This window comes from Podarcis muralis, chromosome 13 (genome assembly GCF_964188315.1).
Source record: "Podarcis muralis chromosome 13, rPodMur119.hap1.1, whole genome shotgun sequence".
NCBI lineage: Eukaryota > Metazoa > Chordata > Lepidosauria > Squamata > Lacertidae > Podarcis > Podarcis muralis.
This window is the reverse complement of record NC_135667.1, coordinates 14,683,141-14,699,090: the sequence shown is the minus strand read 5'-3', so window position 1 is coordinate 14,699,090 and position 15,950 is coordinate 14,683,141. Positions and strand designations below refer to the sequence as shown.

General features: G+C 39.0%; 1 protein-coding gene across 1 annotated transcript; it reads left to right on the top strand.

Annotated features, from left to right (window-relative positions):
• The first annotated feature begins 744 nt into the window (after positions 1 to 744).
• LOC114583267 (vomeronasal type-2 receptor 26-like) lies at positions 745 to 13,274 on the top strand. Its single transcript, XM_077918110.1, has 7 exons — positions 745 to 794; positions 1,942 to 2,233; positions 2,629 to 3,456; positions 5,687 to 5,914; positions 6,656 to 6,782; positions 7,644 to 8,487; positions 13,208 to 13,274. The coding sequence occupies exons 1-7, from the start codon at positions 745 to 747 to the stop codon at positions 13,272 to 13,274; spliced, it is 2,436 nt and encodes an 811-aa protein (XP_077774236.1).
• Positions 13,275 to 15,950: the final 2,676 nt, after the last annotated feature.

The following is a 15,950-nucleotide window of genomic DNA, read 5'->3' as shown; positions in this document are numbered from 1 at the left end:
AGACCTGTCACTCCCTCAGTGGAAAGCAGGTCCTAACTAGTATGTTCAGATCCCTGAAATGTGTTTTCTTTAGTTGTGTAGGGACTTACACCCTTGGGAAAGGTGATTATGAGCCCTATAATAATCAAAATCACTATAACTGAACTCTGCTTCTCATTAACACTTTATGGCTAGTCAGAATTAAGAAGAAAAACATAAGATTCAGCACAGTAGCTTACACTTTGCTATACATTACACATTGTATAAAGAGTCTTGCCAGATCAGGGCATGCTACAGAGGGAAGAGGAATTAATCTGAGGCAGGCAGTGTGATGTTAAATAGAACTTTGTGACTTCATCCCTTAGACCCAAAGCCCAGGTTGGAATTTGTTTATTCATTGGTTTGATGGTGAAAAATCCTCCACAGATCTAGGAAGTTCCTAGCAAAGGTCTGTGTCATCTGTATATTGGTACAGGGATCTTAGTCCTTTGTGGATGGGTTCCTGCAGTTCCTATAAAGACAGTTGTTGATTGCAAGAGCGATGTGTAGGGGAAAATGCAGGTACACAGCTGGGAGTGGGGAAGACATTTGCTGGCATTCAGAATTGTTTTGCTACTGCTCCTTCTGCTTCTCCTCCTCTTGACTCCTGCGTGCAGCCAGAGTTTGAACTCTACTTACAGTGCACAAGAAAAAGTTCAAAACAGTTTTTCTAACTCCAGAGATAATATTGTCATTGGGGAATTTGTTTCTGTGCGACTTGCTGAAATGTTTCTGTTCAACTATAAGGCTAAGCCAGAGTCCAACCCAATGTCTTGGTAAGTTGTTCTGTCTTTTTTTTAAAAATTCTGCCCTGCTCTGAACTAAACCTCGAGTATAAAGCTTTCAAGTGTAGAATTCAGACAATGTTCTTCATCTTTCACTGCCTGCAGCATCAGTTGATGATTTACATTTCTGAATGGGCCTTTAAAAGATCACAGTTGAGATTTCATATCACATCACACACATGGGTAGCATCTCTCCCCACATTCAGCCACCATCTACAAAAAATACAGCAATCAAAGATCATGGGAGGGCTAATCTTGCATCTACACGGAGGGACATACATTAATTCTGCAGGCTTCTAGCTTATTTACTCTGCTGGAGCAGGCAAAACACACTGAGTAATCTCAGGTCTGTAGAGTAAGGCAGGGAGAAGGTAAATTAGGATCAATTGGTAAATCTCTTGAGTTATTTAAATCAGATCAGCAATAATGTTTTGCTTAACAATATTTATTCCCACTTTCCATAATTTTTCCCAATCTTCTAACTGTATATTTTGGCCAATATCTTTTGCCCAATAACTGATTTAACTTCTTCATCTTTCAAAAGCCATTCCAATAATAATTTATACATTTTAGGTAATATTTTAACTTTATTATTTCATAATTCTAATTCAAATCTCAATTTTATATATCCAAATCCATTTTTCTTTTTACCATCTTTAAACATTTCATTAATTTGACGATAATGCAACCAGTCATTCACAAAACCTTTAACCTCCTCGTATGGTTTTAATTTCCGTTGCTTATCCATCTCCTTCACTAATTGCTCATAGGTGGCCCATTTTTTACTCATATTTTTTCACACTCATTGCCTTGAGAGGCGATAGCCACCATGGTGTCTTATGTTCTGATAAATTCTTATATCTATCCCACACCTCATACAATGACTTTGGAAATACATGGTTCCCAAATCCTTTATGAACTTTTACCTTATCATACCATAAATATGCTTGCCATCCGAATCTGTTACCAAATCCTTCCAGATCTAATAGATTGGTGTTCTCCAACAAAATCCAGTCCCTTAACCAACAAGGGCAAGAAGCTTCATAATACAATTTCAAATCAGGCAGGGAGACGCCACCTCTCTCTTTTGTATCTGTAAGTAGTTTAAATTTAATGACCTGTGGAAATCTCATTCCAGGTTAATGCCAAAAAACTACCAGCATGTCCTTGCCTGTGTTTTTGCCATTCAAGAGGTCAACAAGAATAATCGCCTCTTACCAAACACCACACTGGTATCAGATATCTATGACAACGCATTTCATTCCATGTTTACCTATTGGGCCACTCTGGATCTTCTCTTCACAGGACATAGAGATCCCTACAATTACAAATGTGGCAGGGAGAAGAAGTTAATGGCTATTATTGGTGGGCTCACCTCCCAAAGCTCAATACAGATAGCCAGCATCTTAAATACCTACAAAATTCCACAGGTATGTCTTCAATTTTTTATGCAGAGTTGTAGTATAGATGCAATTGACCTGTGCATGTTCCCATCCAACACCCCTCTTGTGGTCGTCTCAGAAATTAAAGGGCCAAGAACTCTAATGGATCCTCTGAGTGGGGTCCTCTAGAACACATCTCATAATTCCTATAGGTTTCTTGGAAGAAGAGGACCTTAGCTATCCCTAGTCACTTTTTTCTAGGCTTGAGTTATTGTGTTTCTCCAGCTTCCTGCTCATAATCTACTTTGTGTGTGAACCTAGATTGCACCAATGATATTTGCTGGAATATAAAATCATGCAAATTCAAGCTGTACTTTTTGTTTGTTCAAAGACAGCATATAGTTTTGCAGTTTTAACCATACCTATATTCTTATTGTTATTAGCTAACTTATGGCTCCTTTGACCCTGTGATGAGTGATAAAACCCAGTTTCCTTCTTTCTTCCGGATGGCTCCAAATGAAAACCCCCAATATGATGGGATTGTCCAGCTACTGAATTATTTTGAATGGAACTGGATTGGCCTTCTCACCTCAGATGATGACAGCGGAGAAACATTTATTCAGACTATGAGACCAAAGCTCTCTCAGAGTGGTATTTGTGTTGCTGTAATACAATCAGTTCCAATAGTGATAAGTCACACACCCGAAAACCGTAAAAAATACAATGAAAGGATAAGTTTTGTGCTCCAGTTAAATAACATCAGTGTCATAGTTGTTTACGGAGATGCTCACTCTATGGCTGGTTTACAAATAGTCTTAGATTACAGTGAATTTGTTCATCTGCGACCAATGGAGAAGGTTTGGCTCATAACATCTCAGTGGGATTTCACAGCTATTTTAACTTGGAATAAATTTCCAGCAAAATCCCTCAATGGTACTTTGTCCTTCGCACTCCACAAAAACGTAGTTCCAGGGTTTCATGATTTTATTGCGAACATAAATCCATATGAGTCTTCAATTTATTTCATCCAGGAATTCTGGTGCAGTGCGTTTGCCTGCTCACTCCCAAAGTATTATGTATATATGACAAACTGCACTGGAAAGGAAAAGTTGGGGGGCCTCCCTGGAGCTGTGTTTGAAATGGAAATGTCTGGCCAGAGCTACAGTATCTACAACTCTGTCCACGTTGTAGCACATGCTCTCCATGCCATGTACTCATCAAAAACTAAACACAAAGCTATAGGAGATCTTCTGAATGTTCAACCATGGCAGGTAACATATGGCTTATGTTTATTACCAATCAAATGCAATGAATTATGTGTGAGCTTTAGGACTCAGATGCCACCCAATAGCTGCGTATGAGCCTCTCCACTCCCTCAGTGATGAAGGCAATTGGGGAAGTATTTCAAATACAATCCACAAAACATACAGCTCCTTTATGCTTTGTATATTATAATATACAGATTTCTGACGCCTGAAAAACATATATTTAAATAGTTTTTTAAAAGAATCTTCTTCACTTTGATATGAGGAATTGAACAAAAATGAATGAATCAGTAAATACATCAATGGAGCAAAACTGAGTTCGCACTTTCAAAATGCAATGACGTAGTATGAAATGAGGTTGGATTCAGCGACTTTCTAATAATTTGTGCCATAGCCAAAGGCCTGTAACATCATTTTGCAGCAGTTTTCCATCCGCATTTTTTTGTTACTGCATCCAAAAACAAAACTAAGTTCACTGATACATTGAGGAATATTCAACAGGGAATGGTATGAAAAAGGATTTTTAATAATTTGGAGATTTTGTAAAATTCTTCAATACTCTAAAGGAGCAGCGACCTTTCCATTTTGACAGGATGTTATACCATGATCTTCACTTATCTCAAATCTGAAATGTTTGGTTGTGCAGTATTGACACAGCCCCAGTGTATCAAATTCAAAAACTAATGATGGGCTCCTCGTATGTCCTCCTCTTTTCAATGCTCCCTTCTGCTTTTCTTCTTTTACTATTTGAATCAAACCGTATGAGGAAAGGTTGAAGGAACTAGGTATGTTTAGCCTGGAAAAGAGGAAAATGGTAGGAGATATGATAGCCATCTTCAAATATCTAAAAGGCTGCCACATGGAAGATGGAGCAGGTTTGTTTTCTCTTGCTCTGGAGGGTAGGCCTTGACCCCATACTGTAGCTTAAAGTTACAAGAAAGGAGATTCAAACTAAACACACAGAAAAACTTCCTGACAGTAAGAGCTATTTGACAGTGGAACAGTCTTCCTTGGGAGGTTCTGGACTCTCCTTTATTGCATATTTTTAAACAGAGGTTGGATGGCCTTCTGTTATGGATTCTTTAGTGGAGACTAAATGACTCTTGGGTTCCTTCCAACTCTAAGAGTCTATGATGCTATGATTTTACATGGTATTGTTTCTGCTTGAAAACAGCTTTAACTTCCTGCAGTTTAGAAACAGTCATTACTTAACCTCGCCATACAAATTGTAGTCCACTTGGATATTCACATGGGAAGGTCTTCATGTATGAATGTGGCCATCTTCAATGCCCACCCTTATAGAGTAATTTCTCATGTGAAATAGAATAAACCAGGAACCCTGGTGCATCATCTTCTCAAGGTAGTCACACTTGGAAGCCGCTTGAGTAGATTTTCCTGGTGCACTCATATGTTCGATAGTGTCCATATGTCCCTTTTTGTAGATTTTTTAAAGTGTGGCATTTTTCAAACTACAAATTATTGCAAATTCACATTCAATGATGTTAATATAGTGGCAAGTAGGTACTGTAATCCAAAAGGATACTATATGGCAAATACAAGGAATATAGTAAGCTGTCCTACTGAGTCATGCCATTAGTCCATCTAGAATGAGTGAATACTGTCCATTCTGGCCAACAGTGGCTCTTCAAGGTTTCAGATGGGAGACTTTCCCAACCCCACCTGAAGATGCCAGGGATTGAACTTGGCATGCTATTAGGGATGGAGGATAAATTCAATTCAATTCGCATTTAAAGGTGAGCCTACCTAATTCATACTTTCTCTGAACTCTGTGAAAACCAAAACACTGCCATCCTTCGACATTTGCACTTCTAAACATGGTGCAATGCAGTTTTCCAACTAAGTAAAATGTACAAAAATGTAACGTATATACAAGAGTAATGTGTGCATATCTATATGTGTATATATGTATATATTAGTGAAAATACAAGATGCATTATATCAGGAACATTTTTATTTTGCAAAAATGTGTCCAGTTAGCAAAATTGCATGCAAAAGTGTGATTATTGGGAGATTTGCACTAAAATGCTGGTGGGTACTCATGAGGACTTCGGGGAAAATTTCAGATTAAAAAAGAGAAAGAAATAGAAACCACAATGGACAGATTTGCCGATCCCTCGGTCTTCTGAATGCAAACCAGTGCCCTGTTACTCAGGAATGTTCTATCCCTACTGCAGACTCTGGGACCTGTTTTCTAACCCCCCCCCCTCTCCTCTAGCTTCGCCCATTTCTGAGAAATGTCCGCTTTAACAATAGTGCTGGGGAAGAAATATTTTTTGATGAGAATGGGGATGTAGCAGCTGGATATGATATTGTCAACTGGGTCATGTTCCACAATAAATCCTTCCGCAGACTCCTTGTTGGAAGGATGGACCCGAAGCATCCTGGAGGCAAAAGGTTCATAATCAATGGAAGAAACATTGTGTGGAATCACAAGTTTAATCAGGTAAAGCATCATTTTTATGGCTAAAGAATAAATAACTACATAAATGATATGGATTGACTATAAACAGAAACTCTGCAAATGTACCCAGTTCTTTACCCTTTCCTGTGCTATTACTAGTACTGAATAATATAGCAGCAGAGCTTACAACCACTGGTATCAAACAAGACCCCTATTCCCTCCATATCTGTGGAATGGGAGTGAAATTGCATCTTCTTTCCTTTCCCACTGTGTGTTGCTTGTACAAAATGAGACCTGTAGTCATCTGGGAATTGAAATAACATTTGACTAGAGTGCATGGGTCTAATATTATCCAGCTGTAAAATTCTTACATTGATATACTGCCAATGGTATAGGAATTGACAGTATAATGCTTTCTGCACACAGAGGACCTACCACTTGTGTGTCTTCCTCTTGCTTCAGACATAGCCAAAGGAAGCTTCATTCATTAATTCATTCATTCATTCATTCATTCATACATACATAATCTCTCTTGCAAGTCTGAGCTCATTCTGAGCTTTGGTCCACGTGATAGTAACACTGTAACTGTTGGCTACTTGAAGGAGTGTGGGATGCTATCCCAATTATGTTTATGAGGATGGACTAATCAACCCACACTAATGCTCATGAAAATAACTGGGATGGCATCCCACACTCCTTCAAACACTGCATTCTATACAGAAGGGATGTGGAGAAAACCAGGTTATTTCCACCATAACCATTATAACTTGTGGTTACCACTAGAAGACACCTCGTGCCAAATGTGTTGAAAGCTGCCACCCTGGATACAGCAGAATCGTCCAGCAGGGGCAACAAGTATGTTGCTACGGTTGCGCTCAGTGTCCTGAAGGAAGGATTTCTGTTCATATTGGTAAGGATGTGAATAATGAAGCTATGTTTCGTGTGGGGATGGGGGGGGGGGGCGCCAGGGAATGGCAAATGCTCTGCATTTCAGCCTACACTAATTCCCACATTCTTTCCTCTATAATTGGGGAGGGGAACCCACCACTAGAGATGTTGCTCAACTACAGTGACTTCATCCTTGGCTGGGGGCTAAAATCAGTTTTAGTCCAATGACATCTGGAGGACCAAAACTTCCACACTCCTGCTCCAGGATAGATATTCATCTTGGATTGGTGTAGGCCACAAAAGGACTGTAGGCTATATTACGTATGGCGCCAAGAAGTGGTGCTGTTACTTGCCCCATGGCACATTATTTAAGTGGCAGGGTCCTCTCTGGCCTTGAGGGCCCCCCACTCAGGATCCCCATGAAATCCAACAACCATAATGAGAAGGGTCTGTAACCAAAATAATATAGGAGCAACACCTGGAGTATTTCACCATAAATACCTTTAAGCCCTTGATGCTGTTTCACTGTGATCACAGCAGACATGCAGAAAGGCACACTGAACCTTGTCAATGCCAGTAAATCTTGCTTCATTCTGGAATGGCAGATTTCTTTGGGAATCCGTTGTATTGGAATGAGATGATTTAAAACAGAGATTGCAAATATGAGTTTATCTTATCCCTAATGGAAATATTGAAGGAGCTCAGTTCAGCTACCTTATATTCAGTTTTATCACATGATTCTTCAGTGATGCTGAACAACGTTTGACCATTGAAGGTCAATGGCATGTTATGAGTGGCACAATGAAGAGTAAAATATCTCAGATAAAGCTGAAAAATATTTGCGTATTTGATAAAATTTGGAACGTTAAAACATTAATTTCAGATGCGGACCAATGTGAGAAGTGCCCAGAAGATCAATATCCAAATGAGGAAAAGAATCAATGCATCCCCAGAACTGTCACCTTCTTATCCTATGGAGAACCTTTGGGGGCAGTTTTGGCATCTTTTGCCCTTTTCTTTTCCATTATCACGGTTGTGGTGATGGGGAGCTTCATTCAGCACCACAACACACCCATTGTCAAAGCCAACAACTGGAGCATCACATGTATCCTGCTCTCCTCTCTGCTTCTTTCCTTTCTGTGCTCCTTCCTCTTCATTGGCCAACCTCAGAAAGTGACCTGCCTTCTCCGGCAAGCAGTTTTTGGAACCATATTTTCCATTGCAGTTTCTTGTGTGTTGGGCAAGACCATCACTGTGGTTCTAGCATTCATTGCTACTAAGCCTGGAAACAAGATGAGGAAATGGGTCGGGAAGAGACTGGCAATGTCAGTCATCATTCTCTGTTCCCTTATTCAAATTGGCCTCTGTGTTGTATGGCTGGTAACCTCTCCTCCATTCCTTGAGTTGGACACACACTCCCAGATGGGACAAATAATAGTGCAATGCAACGAAGGCTCAGATACGATGTTTTACTTTGTCCTGAGCTACATGGGTCTTTTGGCCATCATCAGCTTCACTGTGGCTTACTTGGCCAGGAAGTTACCTGATGCTTTCAATGAAGCCAAGTTGATTACCTTCAGCATGTTGGTCTTCTGCAGTGTTTGGGTGTCTTTTGTTCCATCCTACCTGAGCACCAAAGGGAAATACATGGTGGCTGTGGAGATCTTCTCCATCTTAGTCTCTAGTTCTGGTTTATTAGGTTGTATCTTCCTTCCCAAGTGCTATATTATTTTAATGAGACCTGATCTTTTTTTTTTTTTTTTTTTTTTTTTTTTTTTAAATAAATTTTTATTATATTCCAACATCTTAAAAGCACATATACCATATTGATAAAACAAAACAGAGAAAAAAAAAAATAAACAGAGAAAAATAAACAGATACAAAAATCAATATACAGTCTATTATTTTGTTTGACTTCCCTCCACCACGACGTGACCTCTATCTCTACCATATGTACCGCAGTATCTTTTGTTAACTCGTATGTTTTACCTCACGGTTTTTATATTATACCTATTATATACCTATTGTATATCTATTGTAATTTTAATATTTCCTGACATTGTCTCTATATATGTAACAAACTTGTTCCAATCATTGATAAATTTAACGTTTTTCTGTTGCCTTATCTTCTGGGTCATTATTGCCAATTCAATATATTCAGTTAACTTAATTTGCCAGTCCTTAATTGTAGGTATGCTGGGTTTTTTCCAATTCTGCGCTAGCAGTATCCTAGCAGCAACTGTCGCATACTGAAATAGGGTTTGATCATTTTTGTCAATCTCATTCCCCACCATTCCCAAAAGGAACGCCTCAGGTTTCTTGGGGAACGTGTACTTTAAGATCTTTTTCAATTCGTCGTAAACAGCGCCCCAGAATTTTTTAACTTCATCACAGGACCACCACATATGAATGAAATCTCCCTCTTTCTTTTTGCATTTCCAACAGGTCTTATCTCCAGTTTTATACATTTTAGCTAGTTTTGTTGGGGTGATGTACCAGCGGTACATCATCTTTTCCATGTTTTCTCGGAGACCGACACATGCTGAAAAATTCATATCCTTGCTCCATAGTTTTTTCCATTTCTCATAGTCTAGAGGGTATCCTAAGTCTATGGCCCACTTAATCATGACCTCCTTTATTTCCTCATCCTTGGTGTCCCAGTCTAATAGTTGGTTATACATTTTGGTTAGGGTTTTGGACTTCCCTTCTATTATTTCTAGATGGAATTTGGACTTGTTCTTACTCATTCCGGCTTTTTTATGCTCGTTCCATAAAGAGTTAATTTGGTGGAAATGTATCCACCCCTCTAGTTTATCTTTTAACTCCTCATAAGGTCTTATTTCCCATCCTTTCTCATCTCTTTTCAAAAGCTCGGCGTATGTCCACCTTTTACCTTCCATATTTAATTTTTTAATTGCTAGAATATCAATAGGTGACAGCCATAATGGGGTGTCTTTTTCTATCAGGTTCTTACATCTATTCCATACCTCTAGCAACGCTCCTCTTATGATGTGGTTAGAAAAACCCTTGTGTACTCTCCCCTTGTCGTGCCAGAGGTATGCGTGCCACCCAAACCTCGCATCAAAACCTTCCAAATCCAACAGGTCGGTATTTTCCAGGGTTATCCACTCCTTAACCCAACAGAGGGACGCCGCCTCATAATATAGTTGTAGATTTGGGACCGCAAAACCACCTCTGTCTCTTCTATCAGTGAGCAACTTATATTTGATTCTGGCCCTTTTACCCTGCCAGATAAATCTAGAGAGGGTCCTCTGCCAGTCTTTAAACATTGTTGTGCCTCTGATTACTGGGATGTTTTGGAATAGGAATATCATTTTTGGTAAGATGTTCATCTTAATGGCAGCCATCCTCCCCTCCCACGAGAGGTGTAATCTACTCCAACTGTCAAGATCTCTTTTACATTCTGTCCAGATTTTGTTATAATTATCCTCCACCAGGTTTATGTTTTTAGTTGATACCCAGATACCCAAGTACTTAACCTTTTTTGATATCTTAATCCCTGATTCCAGTTCAATTTTGCTTTTTGATTGTTCGTCTAAGTTCTTTACCAACATTTTTGTTTTGGTTTTGTTTAGTCTAAACCCAGATAACCTCCCATACTCCTCCATTAAATCCATAACCATATTTATCCTTTCTTGAGGTTCTTCTATTGATATTACTAGGTCATCCGCATAAGCCTTTACTTTATATTCTTTTCTACCTATCTTAATCCCTCTTACTTCTGTTGTTCCTCTGATCTTATTTAATATGACCTCCAAAACCATAATAAATAGCAGGGGTGATAATGGGCATCCTTGCCTTGTACCTTTTGTAATCGTAAATGAGTCTGTTAGGTTACTATTAATGATAAGTTTCGCTTTTTGGTTTGAGTAGATCGCTCTAATACCTTCTAGAAATGGCCCTCTTATTCCTGCCCTCTCCATACATTTAAGAAGAAATTGCCAAGATACGTTATCGAACGCCTTTTCGGCGTCAACAAAAATTAAGGCAGCTGGGATGTCGGTCTTGAGATCCAGATATTCGATTATATTAATTACATGCCTCACGTTATCCTTTATCTGCCTACCAGGCAGGAATCCGGCTTGATCCTTGTGTATTGTTCTGTTCAAATATTTTTTTAATCTATTTGCCATTATTCCTGCAAAGATCTTGTAGTCATTGTTAAGCAACGAAATTGGTCTGTAATTTTTTATATTAAGCGTATCTGAGTCTCCTTTAGGTATTAGAGTGATATATGCCTCTCTCCAGGAGTCAGGCATTTCCCCTCCTTGGAGGATGTTGTTAATTACATTACAGAGTACCGGAATTAGTTGTTCCTCTAGGGATTTGTAGTATTTTTGGGAGAGGCCATCTGGGCCGGGGGTTTTTCCGGGTTTCAATTTCTTTATTGCGTCTCTAATCTCATCTGCTGTTACTGGTTCGTTGAGGGATGCCTTTTCTTCCCCTGACAGTTCTTCATTCCCATTCCCTTCCAGGTATCTTTCAATCTCACTTATGTCTTCTCCCTCTTTCTTTTTATACAAGTTTTCATAATATTGAAGAAACTTGCCCTTTATCTCACTAGGGTCCTCTATTGTTTGATCTTCAAGTTTAATTTTATTAATCACCATTTGCTTTTTCTTTTTCCTTAGTTGCCACGCTAAGAGCTTGCCAGTTTTGTTTGCTGATTCAAAGAACTTCTGTTTCATCCTCTTTATACCCCATTCTATCTCCTGATTCAGCATTGTTGAGTATTGAGTTTGTAATAATTTATGAATTTGTTTAAGCCTTTCATCCCCCGGGTTTGTTATTAATTTGTCCTCTATTTCTTTTAATTGTTTAGTTAGCTCTTTCTTCTTTTCTTCTCTTAGATTCTTCCTGTATTTGTTTTGTTGAATCAAGAAACCTCTGAGGACTGCTTTACTAGCGTCCCAGACCACATTGATTTTGGTTTCTTTATGGAGGTTTAGGTCGAAATACTCTTTTAAAGTATTCTTTGCTTGATCTACAATCTCATCCTGTTCCAATACATAATCGTTCATTCTCCATCGGTATATACCTGATGGTGGGTACTTTATTTCCAGGAGGATTGAGTTGTGATCCGATAGTGTTCTGGGCTCTATTATGCATCTCCCCGGTCTTAACGAAAGCTCTCTGGAGACCCAGATTTGGTCGATTCTGCCCCAGCTCTGGTGAACTCCAGAGAAATATGTAAACTGTTTTCCTGTTGAGTTTTTGAATCTCCAAATATCAATTAAGTCTAGGTTTTCTTGAAGGTCATCAAATGTTTTGGGGAGTTTCCCCTGTTTCCCTCTCTTTCTTTTTTCACTTCTATCTAGTTTGGGGTCAGGGACTCCATTCAGATCGCCTAGTAAGATTAGATTATGATTTTCTAGTTCTAATAGTATTTGTTCCAGTTTTTTGAAAAACTCAGCTTTATTTGTATTGGGGGCATATACCGATACAACATTAAGTCTTTCCCCTTGATGGGTAATTTGGATCCCAAGGATCCTCGCGTCCTCATCTCTACATATTATTTTGGGTTCCAGTTTCTCTTTAGCGTAGATGACCAACCCTCTCTTTTTGTTCACCGCTGAGTTAATAAACTCCATTCCCAGCCTCTTATTAATCAGTATACGCTTGTGTTTTTTGGCCACGTGGGTTTCTTGGCAGCAGACCACGTCACATTTTTTATTTCTCAGAACTTTCTCTATTTTATTTCTTTTTAGTTTCTCATTTAGACCGTTAACATTCCAGGTTAAAAAAGTTAATGACATTATTAAGATAAAGCAATACGTTTGTGTCTACTTTCAGTTCTTTCTTTCCTCCTCTTCCTCTGATTCTTCTTCTTGCACGCTACTTTCCCCCTCTTCTTCCTCGCCCTCACCCTCCCCCCCCTTTTCAGCAACCTCTCCCTTCCCCCTCCCTCATTTCCACCCTCTTTAGCGTCCTTTCTATCTATTACTCCAATCTCTTTTTTACTAAGCTCCTTCTCGTATCTTCTCAGGAACTTCTCTATGTCTAAGGGACTGGTCAGTCTAAATCTCTTGTCTTTGAAGAAAAATGCAATTCCCTCAGGGAATTCCCATCTAAATTGGATGTTATTCCTTCTCAGGGTGCCTGTTATGTGTCTATATCCCTCCCTCTTACGCAGTAGTCTGACCGGGATCTCTTTCAGGACAATTATTGGTCTACCGCCTATTATTAATTTTTTATGGTAGCTCGTTTTAAGTATCAAATTTCTCATTCCCATTGAATTAAACATTACCAAACAGTCTCCAATGGGTTTCTTAAGCTTATTCTGGTATGTTCTTGTTTTAATCCTAAAGGCGTTTTCTATCGTGTAGGCGACCTCCTCTTCCTTTACTTCTAACCAATTTGCCAATTCCGTAATTAGTTTTCCCTTAATGTTTTCTCTCGGCTCTTCTTCAATGCCCATCTCCTGGGCATCTTAATGAGACCTGATCTGAACACCAGAGAACAGATAGGAAAGAAAAAAAGAGATGATGCTTAAACCTTCAAATTCTTTTATTTCTTGAAGGACATAAAATGCCATGAGGAAAAAATGGGAAAGGCAGCGAATGAAGCAAATTTATTTCCTCAGGTTTTCTAATGTGTTTTAAACTCAGTGGTCATCTCACATGATAACTACAATACACACACACACACACACACACACAGAGAGAGAGAGAGAGAGAGAGAGAGAGACATTAAAAATAAAAGCCATCCAAGCATAAAAATGAATGTATCTATTTTATTAAAGTATGCTTTATTAAAATTTGTTGTTATGAAAATGGTCTATTTAAAATAAAAAAGGCTACAGTTTGGTATTCTTTCTTTAAACGTTTTCAAACAATTAGATCACAAAAGGACCTTTTATATGATTCCCCCACCACCACCATTTTCATCCAGAGGAAATATTGGGTTGTCTACTGGGAAGGTAGAAGTTATTTTACTGCGTTCCAGGAGATGGGTACTTATCACTGGCCATCCTTGGGCATTAAGCGGGGAAAGGTTTGAATTTGGGAAAGGTGTCTATTTGGACCCCTGTCTGAATGGATAGAAGCTTATTTTGTGTATTTGAAAAGGCTACTTTAAATGTGACTGGAGTCTGCAACAATGATAACTTTATGGAGTGCTTCCAGGCATAGAGGCAATTTTCTTAAAGTAAAAGAACCAGGTCTTCCATTGCAGTAGCTGAAATAATGCAAACTGCATTGAGGGACAGAGAGCTTTATGTCTTGACAGATAGCTCACCTCACCTCATGTCATGGGTTAGCCAATCCTGCAAGATGTGGATCTTGAGGGAAGTTCAGCTGAAATAAGGGGAAGGGAAGGGAAGGGAAGGGAAGGGAAGGGAAGGGAAGGGAAGGGAAGGGAAGGGAAGGGAAGGGAAGGGGGTTCACCCCCTCCCAGTCCAGCTTCAATAGGTGGTACACAGCAGGCAAACAAGGTCAGGGTTGCTGTTGCTTTTTTCAGCTTCTCAGTCAAGCCTGCATCGAAGGATTGGTATGAGGATCATATTGGGAGGAAAATGCCACTTTAAGTTCCATGGAGGGGCAGTGGAAAACAAAGGTACCAATATCCATATATGTAAATAAAATAACAATTTTATTTTATTTTATTTTATTTATTTCATTTTATTGATATTTTATAGGGGTGCAGGTCACCCAGCAACCTTTGTAAGAAGTTACTCCCAGAAGTTGATATTAGTAGTAATCTGTTCAGAGACCTTCGCACTTTGATTCTCACAAGGCTTATTAAACCCTTTCATTTCTGCATGAAGAGCAGACTTTGGCTGTGTTGGGAGCCTTTAAGAGCATTTCCTCTGATGGTGCAGGGACTTGAGAACTTCAAGGAATGTGATTATCTGAACTGCAATTATCAAAATTACTGTGATTGTGCTCAGCTTATTCTAGATGTGCTGTCACTAGCTGGAGGCCCTGCAGAGAATAGCTAATAGCTGGATTCAATGCAATACTTTCTGCTGAGTTATAGTTAGCCTATAAAGATTCTATCAAATTAATATATGTGAGAAAAATAGGGGCCATGAGAGTGAAGGGTACTTGTGTCAGATGGAGCTCTGATGAGTAATCAAACCCAAACTTCAGTTTGGAACCTTTATAGCTAAAGGATAGGTAAAAATTTCTCTGTCCTTTCTGAGTAATACCTGGTGGATTTGGACTGGCAGCTGTGTTTTCATGAAAATTAAATGCACATGAAAATTAAATGCACATTTCTCTTACAGAAGATTGTGGGGATCTAAATTACATTAACATTTCATTGCAGGATATTCTCTAAACACTATCAGCCTTTGTATTTGCCATTCATGAAATCAACAGAAGTGACAACTTGCTCCCCAACATTTCTCTGGGCTCAAACATACAGGAGAATGCTTTTAATCCAGAAAGAGTGGTTTGGTCTATTTTTCATCTACTCGTCACAGAAGAAGGGAATCCCCTCAATGACAACTGTGCCAGGGAGAAGAAGCTTATGGGCACCATTGGTGATCTGACCTCTCAGAACACCATCCAGTTGGCCAACATCTTGAATACTTACAAATTTCCACAGGTGTGAGTCTCCATATTCTGGAGCTGACTAGTGGTGCAGTCTTCCAGTGTCTCTCAATACAGAAGGATACCAACAAAAAACGTGTGTCCCTATCACAACTTGTAATATTCAGAGAGTCTACTTGGGCAACTGAGTAGGGTCCCATAAACAGCCCATCATTGCTTTAAATGCAAGAGTACCAAAACTCTCCCTTACCCACCTTCTCCCAAGCTGAGCTTTACCCCAGCCAAAGAGTAATTGTTTTCCATCTCTTTTTTGACTCCATTTAGGGTAGTTGTCCTAAAATTATAAAATTTGGCCTATAATATCAGTTGGCGATTCAATTGGATGAAGGACAAACTATATAATTATGGCTTTGGAAAAAGGAAACAACAAAGATAAGAGACATAAAATAGAACAAATATTTTAGTAAGGTTTCTACCTTTCTGATTGTGAATGCAAATAAATAACATGAATATGAGGGATGGCTTTAATAAATAATTGAGTTATGCAATGATTGGATGCAGAAGTTTGAGAGGGCTAGACTTTTTACATATATAATAATCAACTTCCCAATATTTCTGTGTTTTCTCTCTCTTTTAGCTGACTTATGTTTCTATTGACCCAGTGTTGGGTGATA

Coding starts and splice junctions, on each gene's coding strand:
- LOC114583267 (XM_077918110.1), top strand. CDS start 745: ATGTTTCTGTTCAACTATAAGGCTAAGCCAGAGTCCAACCCAATGTCT. Junction 3,457..5,686: donor TGAATGTTCAACCATGGCAG/GTAACATATGGC, acceptor CCTCTCCTCTAG/CTTCGCCCATTTCTGAGAAA. Junction 6,783..7,643: donor AAGGATTTCTGTTCATATTG/GTAAGGATGTGA, acceptor CATTAATTTCAG/ATGCGGACCAATGTGAGAAG.